Source organism: Corvus brachyrhynchos, unplaced genomic scaffold, assembly GCF_000691975.1.
Source record: "Corvus brachyrhynchos isolate BGI_N302 unplaced genomic scaffold, ASM69197v1 scaffold29, whole genome shotgun sequence".
Lineage (NCBI taxonomy): Eukaryota > Metazoa > Chordata > Aves > Passeriformes > Corvidae > Corvus > Corvus brachyrhynchos.
In genome coordinates, this window is record NW_008240033.1 from 1055698 (window position 1) to 1075134 (window position 19437).

General features: G+C 37.0%; 1 protein-coding gene across 1 annotated transcript in view; it reads left to right on the forward strand.

Moving 5' to 3' along the window:
• The first annotated feature begins 439 nt into the window (after window positions 1-439).
• Window positions 440-19437, forward strand: part of WASL (Wiskott-Aldrich syndrome like) — a 24839-nt gene continuing 5841 nt past the window's right edge. The window contains exons 1-8 of the mRNA XM_017743764.1: window positions 440-574; window positions 1859-1945; window positions 2458-2554; window positions 7411-7434; window positions 12213-12381; window positions 15598-15640; window positions 16045-16198; window positions 19267-19428. Of these exons, the coding sequence (XP_017599253.1) occupies window positions 443-574; window positions 1859-1945; window positions 2458-2554; window positions 7411-7434; window positions 12213-12381; window positions 15598-15640; window positions 16045-16198; window positions 19267-19428 (868 nt within the window). The 5' untranslated portion in view covers window positions 440-442. The remainder of the gene's footprint in view (window positions 575-1858; window positions 1946-2457; window positions 2555-7410; window positions 7435-12212; window positions 12382-15597; window positions 15641-16044; window positions 16199-19266; window positions 19429-19437) is intronic.

Below are 19437 nucleotides of genomic sequence, written 5' to 3' on the forward strand. Positions count from 1 at the left end.
GAGTGTGTCCAGGCACTGTGTAATTTACAGTTTCATCTTGAGTATTGTGTTTGTATCCACTTTGAAGTACTAAACAGACATTTCCTGGCACAATAGGGCTTCTCTGTGTGATTACTGTAGTTACAGATCTGCTTCTTACAGGCTAAATCTCTTCGCTAATTTTCACGAAAAAGAATGAAGAGTTCATTTGGGTTCTTAAAGTGTCTAAATATTGCACAGAAGTGAAAATCTAAAGCATAGGAGTGATATGGTGTTATTTGAACTTTATGGTGTTAACTACCTGGGAAATCAAAGTGGCAAATGTCTATATGGATATATCTATATGGCAGCAAAATTGCTGCCTAGAACAAGGAACAAAATTAAGAGATCCTTTGGGAAAGGATCAATTATAGAATTAATGATTTTTTCCTTAGAAATAATAGCTACCTTTTCTTTTTAGACGATGTCTTCGGCAGTTGTTCAGATATACGCAGCAGATCGCAATGCCATGTGGTCAAAGAAATGCTGTGGTGTAGCTTGCCTTGTAAAGGACAATCCGCAGAGGTCGTATTTTATCAGAATATTTGACATTAAGGTAAGCATCTTTTTTCTTTTTCAGACTCTTTAAGTTTGGTTGCATTCATTCTCCATTTTGAATTCAATGAGTGTAGGTTGTAGCTATGCATTCACAGAAATTCTTAGATATGTGGTCGTGTTTTAAGCAGTGCAGTTGCAGTGGTTATTAATAGGCAATTGCAACTTTCTCAGGTATCCCAAATCTAAACAATTTCATATATGTCATCTTTAATGGATGAAATAAATATCAGATTCATTTTTTTTTTATAGCTCTCAGAAGCTGTCCTCTACAGATCTGATTAGTCACATTAGTGGAAATTAGTATAGTGTCATTGGTATGGATAGCTCTCAAAATTCAAGCAGGTGTCACTGCTTTGGATGGTTTAAGAAAATAGATGCTGTCTTATGCGTGGGTGGAAACAATCTTTTTGATCAGTGTGGTGGTGCATGTGAAAACTGCAGAATAAACAAGTTGTATGTTCTGACTTTTTGGGGGGTTTTGGTGGCTTTTTCTTTCATCCCCCCTCCACAATATAGACACTCATACTGAAGATCCTTGTCTTATTATAATATTCCACTCAAGAGAGTGGGAACTGAGAGACAAAGTGTCCAAGATGTGTTTTCATAACAAAAATGATGCTGAGAAACCTAAGTCCTACTGACTGTGCTGAGACTTTGGAAAGCTTCCCTTTATTTCCGCAGCCAGGAAACAGCTCCTTATCTGTCAGCAGTCAGTGCTTGAAGACTCTCAGATTTGTTCAGGATTGCCAGCTGGCACTTGCATTTGACTTTGTGATTTGGTCACTTGACTGTTAAGACTTTGTGAGAAACCTCTTCTTTGGGTGCTGAACTGTAATGTCATTTAAATACATGAGACTTCTTAAAAAGATGAGATTTTTGTTCTCTTTAAGTTAACTGTTTTCAAGTCAAGCCTGAGATAAGAACAGGAGTCTGGAAGCCTCCTTTATTGCTGTTGCTGTTTCATCACTGTATTCTTATGACTGGTCACTATTACTTCTCTCAGTATCACTCTTGCAGGGTTGTAGAACTTGAAAGAAGTTTTTGGAAACATCCGGGAATTTGAACAGAACACAGCTACCTAAAGTAATAGGCTTTCATAGCTCTTCCACAAGCTCTGGTGTATTTTGATTTTGATTGAGCTTATCCATTGGGTTAATAGCAAGGCAGATGTTTAGCACTACGCTGGTTCAATTCTTAGTAGGTTCTATTGTAAAAGAAGTTAAACTCTACAATTTCATCTGATGTTTTTCAGTCTTTTGTTTGTTTGTTTTCTTCTTTTCAGGATGGAAAATTACTGTGGGAGCAGGAGCTGTACAATAACTTTGTATATAATAGTCCTAGAGGATATTTTCATACCTTTGCTGGAGATGTGAGTCTCAATGTGTTTGAACACGTTTTAAAATGTCTTTGGTTTGAACAGTATCTTCTTTTAGTGTAACTGAGGTTATTAATTAATTCTGTAAATTACTTATAAAAGCTTATTTATTAAAGGAAATTTTTTTGGTATCTCAACTAGAAAATTCAATGTGTAGTACGGAAGCATAAAACATGGTTCTTTTTTTTTAGCTTTCTTTAATGAAATTACATTTTGACTTGAAGATGATGTTTATGACATATCATCTATTCTTAAAGCACTAATTTTCCTCTCCCCTCCCCCCTTTGATTTGTAGGTACAAGATTTTGCTCATATCTGTTAGCCATGATCTCTAGAAACTTGATTAGTAGACAGGCATTCCTAAGATGCAATGTTTCACTAAGACTTGGTTCCAAATCTGCAGTGATTTTTTCTGGTTATACCTTCAGAAAGGTGTAAGACAATATTTAAGAAAGCCTTTAAAACATCATCTCAGTCATGGGGGGGGGAATATTAATGTTTTTCAGACATGTCAAGTTGGTCTTAATTTTGCTAATGAAGAAGAAGCTAAACTATTCCGCAAAACAGTAACAGATTTACTTGGACGACGGCAGAGAAAATCTGGTAAATATTCAAATTAATCTTAAATTCAGGCTTGTTTATGTTGTTGTGGGGAGGGGGAGGCAGGAAGCTACTGCTATGTCTGAAAGCCACTCGGGGCACTACTCCCATATTTATATTTTGAAGTAATTATGCTATTAAACCATGCTTCTTTCTCTATTGTGCAAAAATTAGTATTTACTGAAACAACTCACTCTTGGTGTTCTGTTCTATGAGTCTGTAAGTCTCAGTGTAAGCTGAGACCCCAAGGTTGTGATTTGAAAATATAGATCAGGGAAAATAAAAATGGCACACCAACATTGGGAAAACTAGAAATCTTTCTCTAAGTTGTTATTGTATTTGAATAAACTCTCTTTTAGCCCTGGGTTGTTTATAACTGATTCGTGAAATTCAGCCCAAGTGGGTTGTAACATAAATTTTACCATCTGGTATGTTCAGTAGTTCGTGAATTTTTGGCATTGATCCAGCAGCTAGTAGGGAAATATCTTTTATTCAGAACTAGTGATCTTGGCTTAGGCCAAGAACAGAAGACATAATGTGCCTATGCTGTCCTTAGCAGCATGGGACAGTGAAGCACAGCATGCTTTTTGCCAGCTGCAAGATGCCTTGGGAACATGGTCAGTGCTTTAAAGGGAGCTCAGGCTTCCTGCAGATATCGGTCATTTTGCAGGGAGCCCATAAACAACTTTCCTGTCTTGACAGCCGTATGTCCACGAAGGATAAAGTGATACAAAATACAGGCTTGGAACAAGTAGATGTGTTCAGGCTTGCTCTAAGATGTAGTGTGGACCTGTGTGTGAGCTACAGGATGTATTTTTGTAATCCATTCTGGAACTGAATTGCACTAGCAATGCAGTGTAAATTACTGTAAAAGGAGGAAGCCTTCCTCCTGGAGAACTGTCCTTGCAACTGTTCTTGGGAATGTGCATTATCTGTATGTATTCACTTGGATTTCACCAAGGCATGGTGACTCAGGACCAGAGCACTTGTTCCAGGAGCTTAAATGACGAGATTCCCTCAGCTCAGAAAAAGTTCATAAGGTTTCATGAGAAGAAGTGGGATCACTAAGAAGTGACATTAATAAAGTTTCTCATACCCACACTGGAAAAGTGATTTTGCATCTACTGTTCCTGAAGTTTTACTCTATGTCTAAAACACAGTGCTACAATGCACAGACATGACTTGGGAGGAGGCATGTTTGCATTATTGGCCATAGCAAACTTCGTTTGAAAATAGTGGTTCAATCAAACCTTCTGTTCACAGAGTTTTTCTTCTACATAGAGATTTTTTTTTCATGGGACCACATTAAGTTTTTCTTGTTCACTCTTTGGACTTAATCTTGGTTTGTATGCTAAAGCTCTTGTTACTTTATATATTGTTTTAACCAACAACTCCACCTCCCCAAACATTTGCAACTTCAAGACAACCATTATTTTAAAAAAGAAATGAAACAAAAAATAACCCTCAAAACAAAGCACTTCAGGTTTTTCCTTGTTAAAAGCTGCAAACCAAGAATTTAGAACAGTTAGGAGATTCCTTAGTCAAGCCACCAGATGGAGTTCTGTATTTGTCCTTGTGACTATTTATTTGTGCTTCTAAAATAACAGGCTTTGCACTTGTTCAAATCAAAGCTGATTTGCTGTTGGTGTTTATGCTTTTATTTATTTTTAAATGCTTGTATAAAACATATATTAATTTACACAAAGATTTATATATAGTAGAAATGATACTAAAGTTGTGTATTATGTATAATATTAATACATCTTAATATAGCTTAACACAACTTCTCAGTCACAGAGATAATAGTCTGGTAATTTTGATGTTTTTCTGGTTTTACTCCCATACCTTCCAAACTATGTGTCATTTCATAGTAGTGCCACCTGAGATGCTTTCAACTCAACTAAGTACTCCATGTGATCATTTAGCTGCCTGTTATGCTATTCAGGGCTTGCTAGGAGACTTCTCCAGGAGTCTTATGGAAAGCTTATTGAAAGGTAGCAGTAACAGCAGTTCTGGCTCACAAAGCTGTGACTTGGAGGTTAGTACACAAAATACTGTCAGACAGCTAAGAGAAGACACAACAGTGTTCTGCTCTTCCTCATTCAGCGTGAAATGCACTCCAGTATACAGACAACCCCTGAGTAAGTGCATCTGGAGTTCCAGAGAGGTGAAAGTTTGGCTCCAGAGAATGTACAAAAGCTTGCAAATGTACAAAGTATCAAGTAGAGACTAGAATGAGGGACAAAGGTAGAGAAACAATTCTTGATCTGTTGTCCTAATCTTTGTAATAGTGCAGGGTTTCATCTAACTGAACTCTGGTTTGGGTTGGCTTCATTTTGGGGGTCTTGGGTTTGTTTTTTTTTTCCTTGAGGTTTTTTTTGTCAATTAAATTCTTAACCTTAGGTTAGAAAGAAATTTTTATAATTCATTAATTTGTCTGTGGACTTACTTAAATAATCTCTCCATTTACTTCTTAAAACAATCCCAGATAAGTTCCCCCAGTAAGCATTGTGAACACAGTGTGCCCTTGCCACTGTAATACACTCTCACTTCAGGTATTGCACATAAATACCATTAGTTTTTATTTTTATTATCTTGCCTCAGAAATGTTAATGTGTGTACACACACAAGTGCCTTCTCCACATGCTGAGCACTTAGCCCTAAAAGGGAAGCAGATACTTTTTCTTAACTGCAAATAGTCTTTTCTGAAGTAGGAGGCTTCTTGACTAGTTTTTATGTATTGCTTGTAGCTTTATGGGTGGGAGCCCTGTTAACCTTCCATGAAACTTCTTTTTTCCTCCACAAGCTCTTAGCTCCTTCATAATAGACTTCTTAAATTTCAAGATAGATACTTAATATGAAGAAGGATTTTTTTTATTTGTTTTGGTTTTCTTCTTTCATCTTTGGTCACAGTTTTTGCTGTCTGGGTGACAAGGGCATCTCTAACCTGCTCAGCTTGCATTGGATTCAACTCTTGGCAGAGATTATTCTCATTTCCAGGAATGGTCATTGAAGGGAGCTGTGGTTTTTTGTACATAGGTAGCTGCTGATATTCATCTGTTTTAGATCAGTAGGCATGTTCCTCTTTAAAAATGCAAAATCTGCCACTCTTGTCAGGTCATCTGCATTTCAGGAACAAAAGTTTGTACTTTCTTGTCAGCAGTGGTAACCACAGAAAAACAGAGCTAGTCTCTTTGGGCCACAAATAAATTAGCCAGTAAAAGTTACAGGATAATGTTTTGGTTTGTTACACACTATTTATTTTCTTGAACTGTTTATTCTAATCAAAATTGTAAAGGATTCCCATGATTTGACTCAAAGCCACTTGAGTCACACTTCCTGTGAATACCTCCTACTTTTGCCATCTTCCCATCCTATGACAGATGACTTGCAATCGAGTTGTTGATTAAAACTCTAATTATGGTCCAGAGGTTGAGGTGGGGGTTGATTGGTTTTTTTAAGTTTGTTTTGTTTTGTTGTTTGGGGCTTTTTTATTGTTATTATTGGTGGACAGTACAAGATGTGGTTTCTTAAACTGAATATTGTAGGAAGAGAGAGCACAGTATTTGGCCAAAAAGCCTTTTTTTTCTTTTTCTCACCTCAGACCTGATACCTTATGCTGAGGCACCCTTGCAGAGGTTCTCCACCTCTATGCCTGAAACTACCCTGCTGTGACTTAAAAATCGGCTGGCTGGCTGTGGAAGGCTTGTTCATCAAAAGTTGATTCTCAATAGGTTTTTGTCACCTTCCCATGAAGGTTTGATGATCTTGATGGATTCTTTTATTCCTATCTGAAGATCAGTGGACTGACATGAGGCTGACTTGCCTTGCATACTTATGATTGTATATTTTTTGATTTTTAAGTATTCTTAGGACAAGGTCAGCACCATCTGTGGAGGCACCTTCTCCCTTATGTTTGTGAGTCTGGAAAAATACAAGAAGTTAACGGTTTTTCTGGGGTTTGCTGGAAAGCGAAATGCCCTTATTATACAACTCTTGGGAGCCCTGTTACTTACTACGGATACTCCAGATCCTTACAGGGCTGTGGGTTTTGTTGTAGTGAGATGATAAACTGCTTGCCTTTATGGGTGCTGCTAAATCCAAATTTCTTAAGAGTATGTGTATAGATACACAAATAGTGTAAATATGTACTGGGGGTGGATAGGAATTAATAGTAAGTGAGGGAATCTTCTTTAAAGGGGAACTTACTATTATAAGCTGAGAATATTGAGGTGTGAAATGCTTACATTTTAAATCATCAAGCCAGATTCTTCATGGTCTTTGAAACACTCTGGTGCTGTGAATAGAGTATCATATTAGTATCAAGGAGATTCTAGTTCTTACCATATTGTTCAGCTACCTGTTGGATAATGTAGGTGAGGAGTCTTGCCCCTGTGTGTCCTATTTTTTATGCATAAAGCAAAACTAATTAAATTTTAGCTTCTGTGAGAGAACAATACTCTATAAAGTGCTAATTATATTTCAGATTAAAATGAAAGGACAGTTTCATTCAGTGGACATCAGAAAGCATAATGCTTCAAAAATCTTACTGTGATAGGTCATATTAAAACAGATAGTTTTTGAATACTTCACTCTACTTCACGGTTGAAATGCCTGAAACCAAGTCAGTAGCTACTGCCTTATGCTCCTGCTCAGTTTGTACAGTTGAAATCAGTGCGTAGTGTCTAAAACTGGGGGGTTTTGTTCTGTAATACTTTTTTTCAACTGCACAGGTAGACTTTAGGGATATAAATAGATTCCTAAGTTTGAGGTCAAGGTCATTAAAAGCTTCAATAGAAACTAAAATTTAGAATTATTTTTTCCTGTTCATTCAAAGGTTCTTTTTTCTTTTTCAACAGAAAAAAGACGAGACCCACCAAATGGTAAGCTTTTTGCATGAATCTCTGCATTTTATTTTTTCCTTTTGCTGTCATTTACTGTTTATGTATAGCTTTGTTTCAGATTTGTTCAGGATGATCATGTAGTGACAAAAGAGGTAAACTGGAGGTTACAGTATCCTTTTTGTTTCTGTTCTATGGTATTTGTTTAGTTGTGGCTTGAAAACTTTGTGGCTTAGCTGGAATTTGTAAAGAATGTTTCTGGAGGAGCATATTTTGTTGCAAATAGGACAGAGGGCCCTTCAGCTTAAACTGAGAAGAAAACTTTGGACCTTGCATTTGCTGCTTGATCTTCAGAATATGATGTATAGGATCACTATACAGAGTTAGTCCATTCGTCTTAATAGCAAGCATAACGATGATGGATTTAATAGAATGTAACAGTCTTTTGGGTTTACGTCATATGTTTGTTAATATTAAACTCTTTCCGAATGAAGAATTATTTGAATCTCCTTGTCTCTCAGAAACATGTCCCACTAGCATGAAGATAACAGGTTCCTCAGAAGATCCTCTTATTAAATTGATGGAAGGAATCAAACTGTGTATCAGTTTGATACAGAACTTTTTTACCATCTATTCTAAAATCATGAAAAAGCCACATCACTGATTATTAAGTTTGATGTTTTTGATTTCTGAATTCACACTGAAGTTAAAAAGGGATTTCACCTGTCATATTTCTGTTGGTGATCCAGATCATAGATCATACCCCTGTATCTCTGAGTTTGCTGCTGGAGCAAGGGTAGAGTCAACTGATGTTCTGAAATACCTGTATGGCTTGAGGTGAAAGCCTTAAAATTTGTACTAACCAAGTCATTCAAGCATCTCTCTGTAGGTCACCAAAATGTCTAATTCCTAACTAATCCTGAATTATAGGAACTACTGATTCCTTTTATATACGCAGATAAAACCTCCCTCATGTGGAATACTTCTTAAAAACATAGCTTTTTCATATTGATAACCTTTAAGTTTTGAGGAAATTGAGGCAATCATCAGTTGAGGCCAGGTATTTTTAGTATAGATTCAACTTTGACTGGGCTGTTAAGTTTTGAGACACTCATAGTAATATCATCTGTGATGGTCTCGCCAGGTTTTCTGAGCTTTCAGAAGGTTTTAACTGTTCTGCTCTCCTAAACAGCACATCCGTGATAGCAATGTCTGCAGAGCAGATGGAAATTACAACAGCAGTGATCATGTAGTAACACCTACCACAAAAAATTTAGCCTTTGTCTCTATTCTGACACAATTTACTGGTCTAGTTTGCTATCCTTGATTAGAATAAGATTTAAGAAAACTAAGCCTGCAAAAACTTTTCTGCTTAAAATACTCTCCATACCTCATGCTGTAAGACCTTGGGAACAATATTTTTCTGAGAAAAATTCTCTCATACTAAACTTGCAGTCATTGTCCCTATGCTGGATTTATCCTGAGTATTCTGTGGAAGACATAGGGTTTATGCTCAGTGTTTCAGATTTGTAATCACTTCAAAGGTTTTCAGCATATCTGTTTTTTAATAAACTGTTTCCCTGGGACATCCACATGCTCTCTCAAAATCTGTCCGTTTTCCTTTTCTGAATGTATCAAATTCTGTAATGCCTGGCTTCTCTGCTGGTAGAAAGTTGCATAGCCATGTCCTCAAGTAGTCACAGATAAGACACAGTCAGGTCATGGATTATAGCCTTAGGTTGTTACACTCTCCACAGACTTCACATTTCAGTATTTGGAATTAAGACTGGAACAGATACATACTACCAAAATGTAACTGGAAAAAAAACCCCCACACCTGTTCTAATAACAGCTAGTTTTTGTTTTACTCTTCATATGCAGTTTCTGTTCAGAAATTCTGTTAGGGAGAAATGATGAAACACCTGTTTTTTTGTGCTGGGTATTAGTGCATTATTAGCTCTAAAACTGAAAAACAAGAACAGTCGCATTTCTGTACTCACATGACCCATGGTTTAAATACTGTGGGGAATTTTGTTTTACTGGAGCTTGTTAGTCTGGATTTTCTGCATACATTGAAGCTGCATGGAAAAAGCACTTGGTCTTTTGTATGACGTTTTCAATGATACGGATTTAAGATTTTTTTTTTTTTGTAGAATCGCAGGATTAAACTCAAATTGGCATTAGCAGTTATGTAAAATGTATTAGTCTGTAATTTCCTGGGATTTGTGTTCTACTCATTTGTAATAGCTAGGTCTCTTTATGCAAATAAAGAAGAGTTACTGTGGTTGAACTGACCTTTTAGTGAAGTACTGGATGAAATGAGGATTTGTCAGAGTATTAGGTTTTGAGGGAATCTCAAAGAACCATGTGATGGACTTTTGTTTCAGCTGTTAACTAGAACAGTTTGCATTTCTTGTAGGGCTGTCTGTAGTCTGGCACAGATACCTAGAGAGGCTCTAAATAAAATACAGAATAGAATTAACATTTCAAAATGTTCTGTACGACGTTTTCTGGAGCCCCTTCTGAAGACGTCACAGATACTGATCACAGTGGATGCTTAAGGCCACTGTACTGTCAGGTACTTCCTAATGATGAGCTCTATATGCCTCTCTCATCTTCATTTATTGAGCTGTCTACACCTGATGGGGAAGGTGCATGTCTAATGATGGGAAAAATATTACTGGATATAAATATGGCAGTGCTAGAAGAGTACAATTCTTTCCAAGGTTCTTTTATCCCTCGTGGACATCTAAGGTCTAAACCAGATGGTAAGAAAAATTTTCATCTTTAAGTTTACTGTGACCTCTCTTGTATGAATATCATTGTCAAGGAATCGGGCTATTAATCCTTGATTTTTAGCTCAGCTGATTAAAACTTCCTTTTGCAAATTGCTGCTGCTTTACATACAACTGACCATGTTTGGTTAGTTCAGGATTTTATATACAAAAAGGTGCATTTCAAAGACTGCTAGAAATTGAGAGAAGAATATCACAAACTTACTAGCATTATAAAGGCACCCATTTCTTTTTTGAATGTCAGTACAGCTATTGAAACTGTAAATACCAATATAATAGGTGAAAATGGGCAGAATATAACAGAAAATGTAAGTGGTGATTAAAGTGAAGATTAACGCCTAGTGTTTTTTGTTTTGTACCAAGGAAATTAAGACTGTAATTTTCAATTCATTCTGAGATTTTACTGAACTTACCGTTAAGTTTAGAGTTGATAATATTTGATGATTAGTCAATTCAGTGCTAATTTTAAGTGAAACTCCAACAATGCAGATTGTTTTGTGTTGTTGTATGTGGTCAGATTATGTACTCTCAGAGGACAGTTGTCTAGATCAAAACATTTCTAGATAAAAGCATTTCTGCTTAGCAGAAAATGTTTCAGAAATTTTTCCATGCAGTTTTAAATCTTGTCCTTTAAGACTCCTAGGGTGTTGGAGAATGTTAAGAATGTTGGAGTTGTCATGTTTTAGATGAGTTTTGTCTAGCCCAATGTCATGTTTCTGTTCTTATTTCTTTTCCTGGCCAGTACTAGGTGCTTCCCACTGAGGTGTTTAACTGCAAATGTCAGCTATGTTATCTGTTGTACTGTCTACTTGTCCTTTATGATTTTTATTTTGAACTCTGAACATAAGGCTTGTTGGTTCTTTCTGAATGCAGTTATGAAAAAATAGTGTCAAAATAAGGTTCAGATTTATCAAAGTCTAATTAGACTTTTTTTATCATCTGCCCAGTAAGACTGGGTCTTACTTCAGCTGATTTGCTAACCACTGGGTCTTAACTCACAGGGAAGTAGGGAGTGTTTTCAAACTATTTCTTGCCAAACTGGTTTTAAATTACCTGCTTAATCTCATTCTTCCAAAACTGAAATTACTTACCCTTTTTGTAGGTTTCTTTAAATATACACCTGTGTGTATGTATGTATACATATATATGTATATAATAAATGCATAAATTGCTTCTTAGTATTTAAGTACTGCTACCACTTGCTTATGTCAAGAGTTATCTTCTGTCAAAGCTAAAAAACCGGAGTGGAACATGTGCTAGGTATGTTCATTTGCTAGTATTACACAAGTAACATAACATTAAAATGCTAAATTCGCAGGAGTATAATTCAGATACATTTTAAATAACTAGAAAAATAATTCAGAATTATTTATAATTAAGGACAAAGTTTGAGAACATGCATGAAACACTCAAGTTTTATTTCTGGTGCCGTTTTTACTCTTTGCATGCTGTTGCTTACCTGGGACTTCACTGTTTTGAAAACCTGTCAAAGAGTAAGACATAAGAAATCCTGAACAGTTCCACAGATGTTGTCCTATATTTGAAGACAGTAGTGTGTCCAGAGCAGCCTTCTGTAGTTGTTGTGATGTTCAGGTTCTGTGTGTGATGGCAGAAGGCATTCCCACTTGGGGCTTATTAAGCAAAGGTTCTGTCCCCTGAAAGATTAGTTTAGTGTGCTGCCCAGGTAATGGCCTGCTGGCTCTTCGGGTCCAGCTGTTTATGAAGTCACATCTTTGATCTTATCTAGGATTGTAGCTATGTTGTATCTTCATGTGTCTCATCATTCCATGTGTTCTGTGCAAGCGGCAAAAACCAAGTCATAATTCAGAAAATATTTCTGTTTCTCTGCTTTAGCAACATTTTTTTTTTTCATCAAATAACTTAGTTTATGCATCTGACATCCAGAACCCATCTGGATGCACATGGCTTGTAGAGCTACAGCTCAAAAACAACCCTCAACGTTTGTGGATTGAACATGGCATTGTTGAAACACAGTAGTAAAAATCCTGTACTTTACTTTTACAGGCCCAAATCTACCAATGGCAACTGTTGATATCAAAAACCCAGAAATTACAACTAACAGATTTTATACTCCACAAGTCAACAATATTTCATATACCAAAGAAAAGAAGAAAGGAAAAACTAAAAAAAGAAGATTGACAAAGGCAGATATTGGAACTCCATCTAATTTCCAGTAAGTACATTTTTGAGTTTGGTTTTGGATGGGTGGAAGTTTTGTTGGGGCAGGGTGGTTGTTGGCATTTGGTTCTGTTTTCTTTTCTGATTTTTTTTTGTGTCAGTTACACTTGAAAATGGCCAAGTCTTGAATCTGTGTAACCTGAACTTGAACTAAGTAAATGCTAGCTGGAATGCTGTGGGGTTTAAGCAGGTTAGCTTATATACAGATGAGGATTTACTGCAGCTGTTAACAAAAAGTCACTTGCTATCCAAAATCAGCTTAGAAAACACTTCAGCTGCATAGGGGTGCCTTACTGAAGTTGTTAGCTCAGTGGAGACTCATATTCAACCTCACTGGTCAACCCTTTAATACTGTTATTCCTATGCCTGCACATATTTAGCTGTGCTTTGTCATGTGAAGTACACATTTGGGTCCTGACTTGTCATAACTGCAGAAATGACTTGCCATAATTTCATCTTTGGCTTTCTGTTTACAAACTTTTTCTGATGTGTAGGCTAGGACATACATCTTGTGATGAAAGTACAGCATGTATACATCCTTCAAGAATTTTTCCTGATGTAGTTTCTAATGTATCTTTAATCTTTTGGAGTAGTTATGATGTACCACTTTAAGCTTCACTTTCATGAAACTTGGTTTTGGTCACTTTACTCAATTAACTGTTGCTTTCCTGAACATTATTGATATTATAATCTTCTGCCTTTTAAAATAAATGTACTTTATTTGCTGAAGCAACAGGAACTTAAAGAGCTTGAGTTAGTTACAGGAAAGACCAGTTTCTGTGAAGCATTAGAAAACCAGTGTGAGGTTTACATGCCAAGTGATTGTCTTGTTCTTTTGAACTGGTATGTTGCATCACTTACACTAATGTGTTTTCCCAGAATAAAATTCCATTAAAATAATGTTGACATTACCAGTTACAGTAACATTACTGCACAGTGTTTTGGGATAGTGCTCTGTGGAATGGCATAGTGGATGGAACATAAAAGAGGTGGGCTAAACAGACTCTAAACAGAGTCTCTAAACTCTCCCTAAACCGACTCTGCCTAGAAAATTTAGGCATCAACCTTGTTCTTACTGATATGAGTATCAATGAAGTGCTGCATCTGTTAGTGTCACTTGAATGGAAAAATAGAGAAAAGAAGGAAGAGGGGAACAAAAATGAAGAGTGCTTGGTAGTTGGCCACTGTTGTGGCTGTACTGGTGCAGACTTGAGCATATGCGGACAAAATTTGCGTCACCATGTCAGACCTCTGTTTGGAATGTCTGGAAGAGGTTGTGCAGCAGCATAGATACAAAATTACTTTGAGACTTTGTGTATGACGTCTATCAGAGTGTGACCTAGAAAAGCTGAGAGTAAGGTGATAAAATACTTCATGGAGCTCAAGCAAAAGATATGTTCCAGTATCATTAAATGTAATATTAAATTGTAAGTGGTGAACCTTTACAAAAGAAGTCTGTTGAAAGTCTTTTTGGCTATTTAAGTTCCCTGTGGAGTGCAGCGGCTATGTGTCATCTTACTGTGTAAGATAGTTTAATTGCGGGTTTTGTACAAACATGCGGAAACTGGCATTTGATATTGTTAGGCAAATAAGCTACTAGGATAACTTGTATGTCACTTGCGCTGTGATACTGGTGAAGACCAACACAGTCACTGTTCATTCCAGATCAAAGTTGCAATCAGTAGATAAAATTTTTAAATGCCTTCTGTTAGACAGCTGTGAAGTTTCAGTGTTTTGAGAGAAAAACAACAATTTGTACTCAACATGAGTACAACTTATTACTGTATACGTTCTTCTAAGTAGCATTGGAGTTTTAATGCATTTGTATTGAAAAGATCTGAAAAACATGTGTCACAGTCAGTGTGTACAAGTAATTTATCTTACTCTGAAGGGTGAAAAATAAATGATAAATAATGCTAAAAGTATGGCATATAAAACTTCAGTATCAATTAAGCGCACTAAATTCTGAGTCGTATGCTCACAACCTCTTAAAAGAGCATCCTGAGTCACACACATGTGCTCAAGTATGTGGGTAATACTACATTAGTGGTAAACCAATGTCAATTTACATGTGCCAGTTAATACATTGCAATCAGCTATGAGACTCTGTTAGGAAATGCGTGTCTCATTTATGTGAAGTAAGCTGTAGCTTAGCATTCAGAATTCTGTAATCAATAAATCATCCCATATTTTGGTAGCTAAAGGCATTTAAATAATTAGGCAAAACAGGGCTTTCCTTGGTTTTCCTTTTTTATGGCATAATGTGACTTTAAACCAGACGTTTTACTTTTCTTCTTAAAATAAGTAGTTAGCTAGTCATAGTTACACCAAAACCAAAACTGATCATTTTACTTCAATATTCTCATGAAGAAAACTTGTGCTGTTGGTAATAAAAGACCCAAGCAAGAATAGGAGGTCTGGTGGGTGAGGCACTGTTTAATAGGAGCCAAACAGCCTTTGTAATTTGGCAAGCTTAGCCTAAACTGCATTGGCTACTAACAGCTCACCTGGTATTTTTTAACTCTGAGTTGAACTTCCTCAAAACTGTATCTTGCTTCTAGAAGTCACCATATGTGAAAATAATCACAAAACATGGAGTCCTGGTAACATTATGGCTCTGTCTTCCATATCCAACAGCAGTAACATGAAGTAGCTTGGAGTGGCACAAAACCCATCTTTGTTCTAACTGGTTATAGCATCACATAGAGTAATACTTTAGTAGCCACATGACATGGCTACTAGAAGCTTAGGGAGATGGCAGCTGAAAATAGTCCTGACTTACCTTTGAAAGATGTAAATGGGAGAAGGGTGATAAGAGAACACACAGTGATGGTAGGGAGGAGGAGGTTTTCCAGCTGCATGCCACTGAAAAATTTGGCAATAGCTCAAGGTCCAGTTGCTCTGTAAAGGCTAAACTTCTCCTTGATCTCTGTGCAGTCCTTCCATCATGATCCGTGTGCACCATAGGGTAGCATGAAGCCTTCATGTTTTCCACAGACTGTAACTTAAGGAGAGAAATAAATTCTCGATCTTCTGGACGAGAGACAAAAAGTGGAAGTAAAGAAGTTTTACTATTCCATTCTCAAGTGGGGCACTGGGGAATAAGAATTGCTTAGAAGCTGGTAGTGATCTCTGGTTGTCTTGGTGTCTTCTTATTTTAGTTAACAAGATCCTTTTTATGCTGATTAAATGGACTTTTCTGCTTTTTTAGACACATTGGACATGTTGGTTGGGATCCAAACACAGGTTTTGATGTAAGTAATTTAATAAGTTACTGAAGACAATGATTTAAACTTTAGAGACTTTCTAATGTAAGTCATGAAGATTTGCATTAAATAAAAAGTTAACTGTACAATTAAATAGTTATAAATGGGGATTTTATGATGTGATGTAAACAGATGTTGGAGTAGAAGGGAATAGGCCAAAGGGGACTGAGGGGGGGAGAAAAGATTCAGAACCTTCAGTTTTTCATGCAGGATACTTACCCCTCCTAAAGTAGTATTTTCCAACTTGAAACGTCAACCCAGAGACATGTACGTCACCTTGCTGTTCCTTTTAATGATACGGTTTGTGGCTATTGTTTTCCCCCAATACAAATGATATTTTAAAAATACCTCCACATTTCAAGCTACTTAAAACTAATGTATCTGACTTGCAGGTGAACAACTTAGACCCAGAACTGAAAAACCTGTTTGATCTGTGTGGAATTTCAGAGGCTCAACTAAAAGACAAAGAAACTTCAAAGGTCATATATGATTTCATTGAAAAAACAGGAGGTGTGGAAGCTGTTAAAAATGAACTGCGCAGACAAGGTGGGATTCCTTTTATTTCTACGTAAAAATTAACAGGGCATTTTTTGCCTTAACGATGTTGATGCCTTAACTGTTGATGGTGAGCAGTTTTTGATTCTCTTCTCTGGGCTTCATGTCACTGCAGTTGCCCTGGATCATGTTTCCATACACTATATAAAAATGTTCAGGCATGACCCATGAGAGTACTTGTCCCTTAGGAATAAAGATATTTATGCCAATTAAATAACTTCCAGTAGCACTTAGTCTGGCTGCAAAGCTACGCAGTATGTTTGATAAAGATTTTTTTAGACTGCGTGTGTTAAATATTTATTTGTAATCTCAATCTTATAAAGAATATAAAATGTTGGAAGCCATAATGCTGTTGTCAGCTGTAGTGGTAGTACATGGCTGGCAGGTATGTATGGTGCCCATTTACCCTGGCAGCTCTATGTAGTGAGCCTTCCAACACCTACAGACCTCTAAATTTAATATTATTTTTTAAAGTTAGTTTTTTTCTAATTTGAAATTAAAAATACTAGTTTTAAACATGCTTCTGCTGCAAAAAATTTCTCAAGCTGCTGCCTGCCTAATCTTTAAATGTGACCTCAGCTGATGTATTATCTAGTGGAAGATAGCAAGTCAGTTTAAAATTGCCCTGCCAGTGCCAAACTTCCAAAAATTTACTTAGAGCTCTTCTCAAGAGGAAAATTATGTAAATTGAAATTAATAGCAGTTTGAAAGCAATGAGTAAATTGTTCAGTGACTGAAGAGATACAGAATCGGGGTACAATGACTTGTTAACATTTATTCCTTAGGTCCCCCGCGGTGGAGCGGTATGTACTTGAGCTGGCATCTAAGCATATGCTTCAAAGTATTCATGCTGTTGTGTGATTTCTTTCCTTGATGATATCTTAGTCTGCACCTGTTTGACTGCAATACTAAAAATTATGTTTGAACTTCTTAGTTAAATTGTAAGCAAAACTTCCAGTTACAATTTTTTTGTCTCAGTAAGATATCTGTCAGCTTCTTTATAGAATCTTAACTCTGTTTAAATGTTTACAGAGTCGTTGCTCCCAGATTGCTAACTGTAAAACTAGATTGAGAAGACTTGCCTTGGAGTCTTATGACTAGTTCAAAATATTTTTAAAATGCCCATTTTTTATTTTGTATGTGTTAACTTCACATTATGGCCACTTGCATGTATGCAATTAAAAGAAAAACCTCATCTAGAACATGAGTGATGATAATCTACCTCTGTGCTTTTTGATAGAGGTAGATAAAATACTCCAGTATTTCAGTGAGTTTATCCACAATTGTGTTACTTGACATATAGGCTTGACTGCTGTTTGAAGTGTTCTTTCTCGACTGAAGCACATTTTTCTGTGTTTATTGCAAGAATTTCTGTGCTTACATATTCACTCTGCGAGGATGCTGACTAGAGAGTTGCAGACAAGCCGTTCTGCTGAGATGGAAATTACTTTCCTGTTTTCCCTGCCCTTTCCCTAGTTTTGGTACTGGTGGTTGTTTTTTTGGTGACAGTACCATCAATAGAAGATTATACAAACTTTATTGTTAATAGCAGTGTACAGATTAGCGTGCATTTATAAAAAAGAAAAATTATTTTCTTGCTTTACTTGTACCATCTGAGAGGGAAGGGAGAGAGGATGAGTTAATGTGCTCTCTCCCTGCTGCTCCTCCCTCATTTCACTACAGTTGAGTACAGACGAGCTGAGTGCTGTTTCCACAGATTAGATTTGGCATCTTTCTCTAGATATAATGCGAATAAACCATTTCCCCGCAGGAAAACCTAAACCTTGTGTTCAAAATCTACAGACAGTGCAGACTGGAGCCATGACCACGCTGAGTATCTCCTCAGTATTGCCAAAATCCCGTACGGAGTGCTTGGCGGGTTGTTACGCTTGGTAATGCCGCCCTCCAGTGGCCGGAAAGGGAACTACAGTCATATCAGCCAAAAATGGTGGCAGTTTTTAAAATCGAGAACGTTGGCAGTATGTCTCTTGGAAAATATATGACATTTCAGAGGCAATTCTCTCCGTGTTGTTCTTGTGAAGGGGTAGAAAAAAACCAGCAGCTTGTGGAACTTAAGAACATAATACTTGATTTCAAGAGTAGTATCTTCTCTAAAGATGAGCCGGGAAGGAGCATTTGAGGTACTAGTGACTCCTGCTTCTGCAGAATCCCATTTTTAGGGATGTTCCCTTCTTCATGCCAGTGCAGCCAGCCTGCTTTCTTTGCAAGTAACATGAAGGGGATAGTAGAAGATGTAAAGAAGTATCTTCTTGAGTGTAATACCCTTTTTGTTATAAAGGCATATGAAATCAAACATGAATTTTCCTATTTATGTGACGGCACCTGGATTATTAAGTAGTTATGTGCAGCAACCACACAACCTGAAGTACCATGAGCCATTAGATGCTTAATGGAAGAGGAAATGAAACGGTGCTATTTAAAATGCCATTAGCAAAGCAAGTACGTTTCAAGGCCACTTCACAGAGAAATGATCCTGTGTGTTTAGCCCTAAAGTTGTTTCCTTTTGGCCGTCCTTACCATGAAGATATTGTTGGAAGTAATTTTCAGTAAAAGAGACTAAGAGTCAGTTTATGCTGCATTATAATGCATTAGTAGGGGAATTTCTGTTACTAGAAGATATTGCTTCAAAAAATGTTTCTGCAATTACCTAATAAAATAATGGATAGACTAGAAAGTGGAAAATTCATTTTAAGTCTGTTTTCTGAAAAGTTTTTCTCTTTTGTTCTGTCCTAGGTCAACAAAATTTTACAGGATTCTTCTGAATTTTAATCAGTCTTTGTGTATTGCATGTGCTTCGTGCAGTGGGTGACTCTTTTACAGAATATACAACTGACATAGGCTATGTTTAGCTTGGTTTGCCATATAGGCATAGCTTATATTCAGCTGTATCCAGTTTAATCCAGAATTGGTAAAATCTGCACAGGCACAGAGATCCTTGCAAAAGGCAAGGCACAGCCTGTTGTCTTTTTCTGCTAGTCTCTGAAAGACTTTCAGGTATGGAGTAGCATGTAATTCAAAGTTGTTTTGTTTCATTTCAGCTCCACCTCCGCCACCACCGTGCAGAGGAGGACCCCCTCCACCTCCACCTCCTCCTCCCCATAGCTCGGGCCCTCCTCCTCCCCCTGCTAGAGGCCGAGGGGCACCACCTCCACCTCCTTCAAGAGCTCCCACAGCAGCACCTCCACCCCCACCTCCATCCAGCCCTGGTG